This window comes from Durio zibethinus, chromosome 25 (assembly GCF_047325235.1).
Source record: "Durio zibethinus cultivar Kanyao isolate XHJ-2024 chromosome 25, ASM4732523v1, whole genome shotgun sequence".
Classification (NCBI taxonomy): domain Eukaryota; kingdom Viridiplantae; phylum Streptophyta; class Magnoliopsida; order Malvales; family Malvaceae; genus Durio; species Durio zibethinus.
The window spans coordinates 14,178,430-14,191,323 of NC_143186.1; the positions used below are offsets into that span (position 1 = coordinate 14,178,430).

General features: G+C 28.1%; 1 protein-coding gene across 4 annotated transcripts; it reads left to right on the forward strand.

The window, feature by feature from the left end:
• The first annotated feature begins 8,331 nt into the window (after window positions 1–8,331).
• On the forward strand, window positions 8,332–12,797 carry LOC111275893 (cold-responsive protein kinase 1-like). 4 transcript variants are annotated; one of them, XM_022861496.2, is made up of 7 exons: window positions 8,332–8,488; window positions 9,583–9,713; window positions 10,098–10,213; window positions 10,347–10,557; window positions 10,632–10,869; window positions 11,237–11,387; window positions 11,795–12,523. In XM_022861496.2, the coding sequence occupies exons 2-7, from the start codon at window positions 9,638–9,640 to the stop codon at window positions 12,161–12,163; spliced, it is 1,161 nt and encodes a 386-aa protein (XP_022717231.2). In that variant the 5' UTR covers window positions 8,332–8,488; window positions 9,583–9,637; the 3' UTR covers window positions 12,164–12,523. The 4 variants fall into 4 exon arrangements, with proteins under 4 accessions (XP_022717231.2, XP_022717237.2, XP_022717235.2 ...); XM_022861500.2 differs by lacking the exon at window positions 8,332–8,488 and adding an exon at window positions 8,520–8,593; XM_022861502.2 differs by lacking the exon at window positions 8,332–8,488 and having other exon boundaries at window positions 8,509–9,713; window positions 10,138–10,213.
• The last annotated feature ends 97 nt before the right edge of the window (window positions 12,798–12,894 follow it).

Below are 12,894 nucleotides of genomic sequence, written 5' to 3' on the forward strand. Positions count from 1 at the left end.
ATTGTTTTGAAAAACAATTGTGTCCTTTAATAAATATAATTCATTTTATTTGAATTATTTAAATGAATTATATTTTTTATTATTATTTATTTTAAGTCACTTTTAATTAAATTTATATATAAGGTATCATGTGTCCACTAATAAAATTGTATGATTTGATTTGATTTTTTTTAATTTAAGAAACCAATTTTTTTTTATAAAATTATATCTCAGCCGTAATCCAAACTTTACATTTATGGTTAAAAACTAAAACATGTCGTTGAGTTTCTTAATATATGAAAAGTAAAGTTAAAATTTTACAATTATTTTTTACACAATTTCATACTTTAAAAACGTTTTACTATAATTTCATTATCAATACTCTTTCAATATACACAATTAAATTATTATTCAACTATTTAGCTTGCATTCGATATACAAACAGTCTTCAAATTGTTTATTACCGAAAATGCTTCATTTATTGTGACAGTGATAACAATTAATAGACACAATGCTAATCTAAACAACAAATAAATTAAGTCAAAAAAATTCTCTTTGAGCTTTATCCATAATACATAATTTCATAATTTTTTTATGTCAACTGGGCTTAATCCCCCACTAAGCCCATTAAGCTTTGCCATTGTTGATTATATACATCTGGTAAACTTGATTTATTGCAATTTGCTAATTTATGAAAAATATTGATTGCCATTAGATAATTCCTTAATCGCAGGTTACTTAAAATACATGTAATTTTTTTGCAAAGTTAGTATTATTTATTGATTTCTTTTTTCAATTTCAACAATCAAATATCTATCACAACTTACTTTAAATAAATCACTTTAAGATTCATAAAAAACAAACAGATCATCCTTTTATATATTATATTTTTTGGTTCAAACATCTTTTTATATTTACATGAACTAATGTATGTTTTTTTTTTTCTGCTAACTTTTTTGGTCGTTTGACTCTATATTGAGAAGTTAGCAATATTTTGTTAAATATTGTATTATGATAGTTTTATAAATTTGTTAATCACCAAGTTTCATGGAGGTATTATACTTAATTATTTACTTTTTCGGCTCCCTATTTATTTTTTTTATATGTTTGATTGATTTTTTAAATGTTATTGCTATTTGATTTCTTGTATTATATGTACTCTTAATATCCTTTTGCTTGAGAGTTACAACTGTATTTTTAGTATTATTGTTTGGAATATGGGTTAAGATCTGTTAGTTTTATAATCTAAATAACATTGGTTTTATCTTGGAATGAGATATTCAGATTTAATTTGGTTGATTTTTTTTTATTTTTTAATTTTGTTTCTTAAAAAAAATGAAAAGCAAAAAATAAAAAATAAACTGAATACAAAAAATAAATAATTTTTATTCGGACTTTTTTTTTTTGGTCAAAATTTACATGTGGATTTAGCAAAGGAATATTGGTTGTTTGTGGTCTATTAAGGAGGTTAAAAGGGAGTTTATATATCTTGATTAAGGACACTTGTATGTTCAAAGTTCACTTACTTGCTATACAAGTAAATTTGGTGACACAAAATAGTTAATACAAGATTAAATGTTTTAAGTTTCCCTATTTATTAAAAAAAAAGAAATATGTTTTTTTCTTTTACTTTTCATTGAGAAATTGTCTATTTAAAATATTTATTTAAAAAATAAGTTCTATTATTGATGTTGATTTTTATTTTTATATTTAATTTTTTTAATATTTTGCATTGAATTGAAACTTAATAGTTCAATAATTTCTTTAAAACTAGATTAATCAAAATTTTATTTTGATTTACAAAAATCTTCTCTACTATTAATTTTTAAAAAGATCATTATATAAATACTATAAAAATTATAATTAATTTGTCCACCCGTGCATAATACGAGTTTAAAATTAATTTATATAATTTGTTATGAATTTTTAAATTTACTTTATTTTTAATTATTTTATTTCTCTCACTATAGCAACAGATCAATTTATCATTTTATTTATGATTAGCAGTGACATAAGTAATTTTTTCTACATTCATCACAATAGTAAATCTTTTATATAAAAGAATTTATGAAATTGATATATCAGAGACCATTGATCCACTAAAAAATTATTATAACAAAATTTATTAAAATAAACTACTATAATAAAAAAAAATATGATTTCATAAAAATCATATAACATGTTCAACTTTTAGTGCAACCTTAAATACTTTAGCCTTATGGATTCATTCTAGAAGCAGGGGATTGAAAATTGAAAAAGGGATATTGAATCATAAGCCCCATTTTATCACCTTTTATTTATGCTATATTAAGTAAATTAAGGATCTTAGGGCTAGCTTTGTTTAAGTATATTTTTGTTCTGACGGCATAAAATATGAAGACTTGTACTGTTTTATTCAAAAATTCTTCAAATCACATCTAGTGTAGTCTTGATTCAAACCAAAGAAAATTATTGATCCTTGTAAATGTGAAAACCATTAGTTAGAATACTACCCAAGAAAAAAAAATTTGAGGATTCGTTTTAAAAACTATTGAGATTGTACGTAGATGTGAAAGTCAAAGATTTTTTTTTTCTTGTAGAAACAAAAATTTTCCAATCTTGCTTTTTAAAACAATAAAGTAAGTGTCTAGGGTTCTCATGTATTCATTTGATTGCAAATAAACAATTAATAAAAATTAAATAAATATATATATCAATTAGATATATACTCATTTATAAACTTTAAAAACATGTATAAGATAATAATCCTTCAAAAGTTCTTATTTTTATTTTACCTAATTAAGTTACATTTTAAGGTTTAATATTTTGATTCAATGATTAATATCTATTTAATTGTTCAAAGATCCTCTTCATCGAAAAAAAATAAAAACCCTAATAGGATAGATATCATCTAATTCTAACACATTTAGAATAACATAGTCAACTCAGTTAACTACCCTGAAATTCTTATTTGGAAAATAAAGGAGAAGAATTAGGCCATGATTTAAGAAATGAACATAGTGGTCAAATTTAGCCCAAAATAAGAAGAAATTCCAAGTCTTCAAATGCACACTGAAGCTGTAGCTGGGATATTTTTAATTTGCCCATTATTTGCCCTATCCAATTGGGATGGGACCATAGAAAATATATGATTTCCCACGGCGCAATGTTCCCTTACTTCTACGAAGTTCCCTTACTTCTACGAAGTTCACTTTAAGAAAGAAAAATCCAAGCATGAGCAAAGCTACTTGTAAGCTAAGATTGTAATAGGTTGGAACACAAAATTGATCATTCTACTTATAAATTTATAATACGAATTTTTATATTTTTATTGTACTTAATTTATTTATTTTAATATTTTAGAATAATAAAAAATTAAACTCTAATTATTAAAATTAAAAGTTTAACATTGTATAGTATATCACATGTTTGTTCGTATAATTTGAGCATCTAATAAATTATTTACAATCAATTAGTCATATTTAAATGAAAATTTTAATCATGTCTTTATGCCAACTGGGATAGAATTACCGTTTGAAATATATAATATTTGATATGAAATGAATAAAGAAAATTATATTTTAAACAATTGAGGCGTGGATATTGAATCTCCCTAGAATGAAGCTAAAGAATAGTGAATAAACCATTTCATTATCAATCTTCCATCTTCATCTTATCTCCATGATTATATTTGATGATAAAAATTATAAAACGTTCCCTCTTTCTTGAGAAAAAGAAAAAGAAGAAGAAAATTTACGGTAAATTGTTGAAATATTTAAGGGATGGTCAATACGTCCCGGCGTAACCGATGCTCTATCTCCTTTTGAAAGTAGCTTTTCTTGACGACTTATGTTTGCATGGCATAACCAAAGTTTCATGCTAAACATTCATTTGTAATCTGTTTGCTAAACATTCCATGCTATATTGTCGTGTCAATCCATCTCTCTAATTCAGTACAATCAAGCTTTTAAATATCAATTTTGATTAATTTATTAAGATTTTTAAGATATTGAAATTTATCCATAATGCTAAAAATATTTAAACAAAATCAAGATAAATGAATCTGAAATTTAGTCTGATTGATTCAAGCAATCATTTTTAAAATATAATGTTTAACATATTTAAAATTTAAAATCTTAACACTTATAATTATTTTTTTATTTCAAAATTATAATATCTTTTGTAAAATAAATAAATATATTAGCTTTTAAAATCATAGACATTCTCAAAATATGAATATATGAACAGAGTTAACCTCATAGTTAGTCTAAGATGAAGATTCAATATTGTCAGCTAATCATTAAAAAACCATAGGGAAATAATGTAAATACTATAAACTATGGTCAACAAATCTCTTATCCGAACTTAAAAGGTAGTTTTAACCAATTTGCTACCTCATATTATTATTATTATTATTATGTCACTTTCATAGCTCTCCCTCAAATATTCCAAACTCGTGGAGCATAGCTGACATTGCTCCTTTGAAAATAATGTCATTGGTTAACATCTTCGGCATCCTAATTACCTAATAAAGCAAGAACAATCAAAATCAGCATTTCAAAGCCAAATTTTGACCAATATTTTTTCTAATTAATAATTTAAATTCTTTCTCTTTTTACCTTACCAAATTCTCCCTTAAAGTCTCCAACTCCATGCAAGATTTGACAATTAAAAATAGACATTTGTTGTTCACGTGAACCATTTGCTATGCTTGTAAGGGTCAAATTTCCCGTTTAAAATAAATAATTGAATTTTACCTCAGAAAACTGAATATTGAGAAACCAATAAGGAAGTGGTAGTTAAGGTTGATGATGCAATTCCTGGTTTGTGTAGGTGGAATTCGTTGAAGGTTGAGTTGGAGAGTATGTTACATATGTCATAAATAAAGAAAAAGGTTAGGAAGCATCGAAAGTAATATTTTAAGACATATTTCAACGTTCAAATCAATCAAATTTCTTAACAAGAGATTAAAAGTAAAAAGAAAGACGGTAAAATTAGAAAGCAAAGAAAAAGTTGAGTAAAAAATATTACATGTATGGTCTAATTTTTATTTTTATATTTCATATATGTTAACGTGATTAGTTGAACACGTGACTGTTTATTTTGATGTCATACTTGAGTATTAATGATGTGATAATCAAAATGTTGTTAATATAAAAAACAAAGTGTAAGAAAACTTATTAATTTATAATATTTGACTAAGCAGGCGATTGAAAATTGACAAAAGGAAATTGAATCATAAGCCCACTTTTATAAATTTCTGATTTTTTACTAGATTAAGTAAATTATGGGTTTTAGAGCTGGCTTTTTTGCTGACAAAACTAAATATATTTTTTGTACTGAAGGCATAATTAAAATATGAAGATTCATATTAGTTTATTTAAGAAATCTTCAAATCATATCTAATATAACCTTAATTAAAACCAGAGAAAATTATTGATCCTTTTAAATGTGAAAACTATTAAACAGAATGCTTTCGAATAAAAAATTGAGAATTCATCTTAAAAACTATTGAGATTGTAGATATGGAAGTCAAAGATATTTTTCTAGTCATCAATGAACATTGAAGCTGTGGTTAGGATGATTTTAAGTGGCCTATTCTTTTTCCTATACAAATGGTATCATAGAAAATTTATGATTTCACACGGTGCAATTTTCCCTTTCTTGTACGAAGTTAACTTGTTCTATCACTTTAAGAAAGAAAAATCCAAGCATGGGCAAGGCCATTTGGAAGCTAGATTATATTAGGCTGAAATACAAAATTAATCATTCTCCGCTCTTATATTTTTATTCTACTCAAACTTGTTTTATCTTTTTAGTATTTTGAGGTTGATAAAATTAAATTCTGATTATTGAAATTAAGAATTATTTACAATCAATTGAGCTTGATCACATGATTATTGGTACAATTTGATTATTTAATAAAATTTTTCTAATCAATTGAGCCTTATTTAAATTAAAATTTTAATCACGTCTTTTATGCGAGATGAACTTATCTTGAGACATATACAGTATTAATATGAAATAAATATTATTGTGACCTGTTTTAGACACGTCTTAAAATTTTTTTAAAAAAAGGTCAATTTTTTTAATAATTTTTGACATAAGCCCCAAAGTTATTTTTTCGTAAATGCTTAGTAAATATTTTTGTAGAAATATTTATTTCATGTCATTCGTGTCATATGGTCTAGGGTCAAAAAATCAATTAAGAATTTAATGTTGTAATAAAAAATATATGAATTCATATGATAGATTTAGTTAAGTATAGAGAGTAATTTTATATATGTTTTAGCAATTATATTATAATCCTTCTTGCATGACGATCTGATTGTATCTTGGGCAGTCTTATTGGTTAGAATAAGTTGTAGAGAAATAATCAAATATAATGATAATAAAGTTTTTAACAATGATAATAAAATTTTTAAATTCCATAAATGGGATTAACAAGATAACACATATCCTTTAATAAATTACACAAATATTAAATCTCCTTATAATAAAGCTAAAGAATAGTGAATAACCCATTTTATTATCAATCTTCCATCTTTTTCATGCATCTTATCCCCATAATTATATTTGATGACAATCATTATAAAACGTTCCATCTTTCTTAAAAAATAAGCAAATTTACGAGAAATTAAAAAAGTTTTAGGTTTCTTTTTATTCATTTTTTTCACTTTTTTTTTTTTTTGGAGTTGGCTATTGTTTGAATTTTAGTTTTATTAAAATTAGAATAAGATTTGAATTGTCGGATTTTGTATTTAAATTGAATTAGATCAAGCTACTATAACTCAGCTCAATATATCAAATTTATTTTATTAGCAAGTAGTAAATCGAGCTTGAGTTTTGATTAAATTTTCGAATATTTTTAGATTAAGTTATTTTTAATTTGAATTATTTGTAAGTTTATGTAATTAGCATGGAGTTTTAATTAATGCGTCTTTTAAAAGAAAATTTTTTAACATAATGCAGGTCGTAATATGAATAGATTTATTCAAAAATCAAACCAAGTATAAACATGATATCAAGGACCGTAAGAATTTGTTCTCCAAGACCCTTGACCCTATGAATAGGATTTTAATTTTTTTTTCAAATCCACCTAATTGAAAAATTGTTACCCAAACCCTTTCTTTAATACTCAAATTATATAATAAATAAATTCAAAAAATAAAATTTCTCTTTGTGATTTTTTTTTGTTTCCAAAGTTTTATTTTTTTAACTTTGTAATAGGTTTTTAATTAAAATTTAAACTTTCAACGTAAAATTCAAATCGTTATTCACACATATACATATATATAAATAATTATAATAATTTAATTATATATTTTAAAGGAGTTAAATTGTATTAAACTCAAACTTTAATTTTTTTATTTAAAGTTTACTTCGAAATTTAAACAAACTTAAAATTTATATTTAAATACAGTTAGTGAATCTTAATATTTTGAACAAATTTTCTTAAAATTTGAGTGAATTTTTGAATTAAGATTATAAGATAAAAAAAAATTATAAATATTGAAATTTATTAAAACGTGACCAAGGGTGAACTTGAGATGTGAGGTTTGAACGCATGTCTTCGGTACCTAGCATTGGGATCTTTGAATTAACCTAACTGTTACAAGTACGATTAATGATCCCAAATTTGACTAGAAGAAATGAGTCCAAGACGCCTTATCCTTTTTAAATTTTCATATAAAAAATATATATGTAGTATTTTTTATAATTAAAATTATTAAAACATTAAATTTTAATAATTAAAATTAAAATTTAACACTTTACTAACCTATCACGATTAATAAACCCTTTATCACCCAAATCCAAAATTGCTTCCAATGTCAACCCCTTTTTATTGCACCATATGGTGATACCAACAAGCACCTGTGGATGATAGAAAAAAAAATGTAACTAAATTAGAAAAGTCATATATCATCCATGCAATTTGATGAAAGAAATTACATAGAAAGATGCTTACAATTACATAGAAAGATGCTTACAAGTTGAGAGTATTAAAGTGGTAACAAAGCTAAGTTATCTTTGCTTTTGCGTTGTAACATTTACTAATATTTTAAATTATTAATACTCATAAAATATCATAAAGTCTTCAAAAGAAAGCAACCTTAGTTGATCTCAATTATTTAAAGATAAACCATGGACAGTCGTATTTCCACATTTCCAACTCTACTTTTCCAGCACCCGGCACAAGTCATCACCTTCACGTGGGAATTTAATCAAATTTTTTTCTAAAAGTTTTAATAAAATAATGACGGCAAATCCAAGCCAAAGGATGGCGTCAATAATTCTCATTAAAACATTTAAAATGACGTCATAAATCACAAAATGATAGTTTCAAAGAACTTTCCTTTAGGGGCAGAATAGAAAATTTTCCTTTTTTATTTTGCCTTTCGTTAATGCAATCATCTTCCACTTTAACAAGTAACGACTAGAGAAAAACCAGCATTAACTGCAAAACTCTATCATTACACGATTCTAAGGTTGTCTGAATCTTTTGTTGCAGCTTGCACAAGCATTTAAGGTTAGTTTCCAATCTGGGTTTAGTTTGGTTGTCATGAAAATATAGGAAAATGAAATAAAAAAACAGGAATAAAGAAAAAGAAAGAGAAAATTATGCTTTAGAATAGTTAAGATCTCGTTATCTTTGGTTGGTTTGCTTGAATATACTCAAAAAGTAGCTTACTTGACGAAATTCGGATGCTTGGTCTTCATGGCTGTTTGTTTTTTTCTTGTTTTTTTGGATTCTTTCTGACACTAGAGAAAGATTCTAGATTCAATTTTCTATATGTTCTTAGCAAAACACAGAAAAAGGAATGTTGGGTTTTTTGGGGGGCTAATGTTATAGTGGTTTAGCTTTGAATTCTGATAAAGGTTGTGCTATTTAAAAGTTTCAAGTTTGTGCAATGGAAGATTTTACAATGCTTTCCCATGTTCTTTGTTTTTCCCCCTTCAAAATACGATGTATATTCATTTTTGTAACTGTAAGTGTTGTAGATCAGATTATAATTTCTTGATGTGCTCAAAAACTGTGGAGAATTGAGAAAATTTTACCTGTTTTGGAGGTTTGAACTCGAGGGGACTTTCCATGAGATCTTTAAGTTTTCCCCTTGACCTTTCAACTCTCAAGAAAATTTGTTATGTTTCTAAAATTAGTAGGCAAAACACATTTGGAAGTTTAATTAATGATCCTGTCAATAGAATTGAACTCAGAATGATCTTTAGATTTACCTGAGCTGAATTTTTGACTAAAATTTTTTAGCATCCAGTTATGTGGGATTTTTAAAAAAATTAAATTAAGACCTTTACTACTTAATCCTTCATTCAGTTCTATCTTATTTTCTTTGATATGCTAGTGATGGATTATCTCTGGCTTATTATCTAATTCTAACAAAATCTCTGGCGTCATTGTTTCTTTTTATTGAATTATAAGCCTAAAGCCGAAATAATTTAGGAGGTCAATGATGATCGTAATTATACTCACAGAGATAGATTGACCTTTTCATTTATCTATTTTTCTATAGGAATGTTTTAATGGTTAATTAAGATATGATAAGGCAACAATATACTCTTTTTGATGGGTTTAGAAGATGATGATTCTTATTTGATGCTTTACAGTGCCCAGGCAGGGTTTCCATCTGTTTAAGGCATTCAAGCTGAACAACGGCTGGTCATGACTTGTTTCTCATTTTTATTTTCGAGAAAGAAGGCACCTTTCTCAGATGAAAACACAGTAGAAATTGATGAAGGTATGCTGCTAACTTGACTTAATGTTCTGTCCTCTGTTTGCAACTAACAATCTTAAGAAAATGGCTTATTGCGCTATAAAATGGGGCTTGGTTAGGGGATTGCTAAATTAAGTGAAGTTTATTCGACTTTGACATAACTCCTGCAAGAGCATTAGTCACCCTACACTATGATCAACTTGAGAGAAGGAAAAAAATGTAAGCTAGCCCCTATGAACGGCTAAAATTTTCTGAACTCCTTATTAGGTCAAGCTTCTTTTAAAATCATCTGGAGCTAGATATGTATTCCATCTCTCAGCTAAAAGACCTCCTCCCATCCTGGAAAATGCTTCCTTCTATATCTATTATGAGCTCGCAAAAGCCCCTAATGCATACTCATTTGCACAGAGGTTTCAGGTATTCAGAACACTACACTGTTTACTTACAGGGAGCTGAAAATGGCAACCGAAAATTTTCATTATTCCAATAAAATTGGAGAAGGAGGTTTCGGCGCTGTCTACAAGGTGATTGCAATCTTTTTTTTTCAAATCTTTTTGAAAGAATGCTTTAATAAATTGCTTAAATTTTAAACTAAGCCTGTTTTATTATTTTAACATCCAATGCTAAGTTCTTATCAATCATTTTTTTAATGAACAGGGAACTTTCAGAGATGGTACCATGGCTGCTATAAAGGTGCTGTCAGCTTACTCAAACCAAGGGGTGCGAGAGTTCTTGACAGAAATAAATGTGATTGCAGATATAGAGCATGAAAACCTGGTTAAGTTGTGTGGCTGTTGCGTGGAAGGAAACCACAGAATTTTGGTCTACGGCTATCTTGAGAATAACAGCCTTGCACAAACGCTTCTTGGTAATTACTACTACTTTGGATTTGTGTTTATTAACTGCTTGAACAATAATAGTCTAAGGTCTCTTACCTTTTAGGGGGAGGCCATAGCAGTATGCAGTTCAGCTGGCAAGCAAGACGTAACATTTGCATTGGTGTTGCAAAGGGGCTCGCTTTTCTTCATGAGGAAGTTCGACCTCATATTGTTCACAGAGACATTAAAGCAAGCAATATCCTCCTTGACAAAAATCTCATGCCCAAAATTTCAGATTTTGGTCTGGCAAAGCTTTTCCCAGACAACTTGACTCACATAACTACACGTGTTGCTGGAACAGCGTGAGTTCTTAAATTGCTGTATATACCTGTCAGTTCTATTTCTCATTCTCAGTGAACAGACATTTTAATGTAGAGTGTATGTTTTTCCATGTGGGATGGTTGGTGATGCTTCTAACTACCGGGTATTCTGGCATTACACATTTTTTTATCTTGGTTACACTTTATCATGTTTAACCTGTTTCTTTAGTCACTTTTTGTTTTTTGTTTTTTGTGGGTGAGTGATAACTAAAGCAGTAAAATCTGATTGTACTGAAAACTATCAGGCATGATACAAGCTTTGAATTTTCTATTTTATTTATTTAACAGTCTACATAACTTTCTGTCAGCATTTTTAATTTGTTTGTGTATCCTTATGTGGTTTATGTAGAGGTTATCTGGCACCTGAGTATGCTATAAGAGGTCAGTTGACGAGAAAAGCAGATATTTACAGTTTTGGTGTTTTGCTATTGGAAATTGTTACTGGTAGAAGCAACACAAACAGGAAATTACCTCTGTCAGAGCAATATCTTCTCGAAAGGGTACGGATCTCCTCTATTTTCTTATCTTGTTGTAGCCTTCATTGATAGGGTCATTTGAGTCTTTATGTATTGTCCACATCACTCATAGCTTGAATAGTCTTTCAATGCAGAGACACTTGGAGAGATAATAACCCATGTGGAATATACTTATTCAATGTATCATAGTTTCACATCAAACTGATACCTCCTCTAATTTCTCAAAGCATTTGGTGCTTTTCTCAGGGGTATCCTAATTCTAGAAACATTTCTGTGTAGATAAATGGCATGACTTGAAAGTCTTGCCTCATTATCTCCACTAATGTATACTGTACTTTGGTGTACAGTGAGCTTCATCTGTTTCAATTTGGTTCTTCAGTGTTAAGACATATGATTTTGAGACTCCTTGCTTAGTAGATTTACAACTGCAGGCATGGAACATGTATGAGCATGGACAACTAGTGGAATTAGTTGATACATCATTGAATGGAGACTATAACAATGAAGAAGCTCAGAAGTTCCTAAAGATTGCCTTACTCTGCACCCAAGACTTGCCAAAGCTCCGACCATCCATGTCTGAAGTGGTGAAGATGCTAATGGGTGAGGAATCTATGGATGACCTGAATATATCAAAACCTGGCCTGCTTTCGGAATTCATGAGTCTCAGAGGCGCAAAAGGCAAGCCTGACATGACTTCTGAAGGCACAGGCGAAGGGGGGAATTCATCTTCGCCATCAGGAAATATTACCACATCATATGCTACAATGACATTCAATTCGATATATGACCGAAGCAATTAGGTTTGTGTAATTATTGTTTTGGTATTCTCTGGCTAGTATTCTGAAATTTTTTCTCCCTTGTTTTTCAATGAAAAAGTTAGGGCTTCGGAAATTACCAGCCAAACTATATACCTTGTTCACCTTTCCTGCATTTGAGACCAGAATGCTGTAAATTTATGTAAATTTTAACCAATTAGGCCTTTATATTTTTTATTCTTTTTAAATTCACTGTCATGTTAAAAGAAGAAAGATCAGGAAAAAGTACTGCAAACTCAGAGAGTATATGAGCAATACTTTGTGATTTCAGGTGAGTGAACTTTTGTTTGCTCAGACAGCTTCTTCTTTCCTCTATAAACAGAATGCTCTGGTGTATTTTGATTATTCTGTGCACTTTGTAATGAATGGATCTCTTCACTCTTTGAGCTGTTTTTTAGTTTGATCCAATCAACATGCAATAATAAGGCAATTTTTGTTCAACAAGGTATAGCACCGAAATGATTTACAAAACCTGTTTCTTAGGTGTTGGCAGGATTCAAGTTGGAAGCCATACTATTTATCAGCTGAAAAACAAGTAAATAGGAAATCAACAATGTTATCATAACTTTGATATAGTATCTGCTTCGGGTCAAACTCATGCGGCGAACATTTGATTCATTTACAGCATGTTTCAGTTCTTTTAGCAGAAACAATAACTATGGATGAGAAAGTAATTATGTTAATTTTGAAGAACAGCAGGAACTGGGAATTCTGAG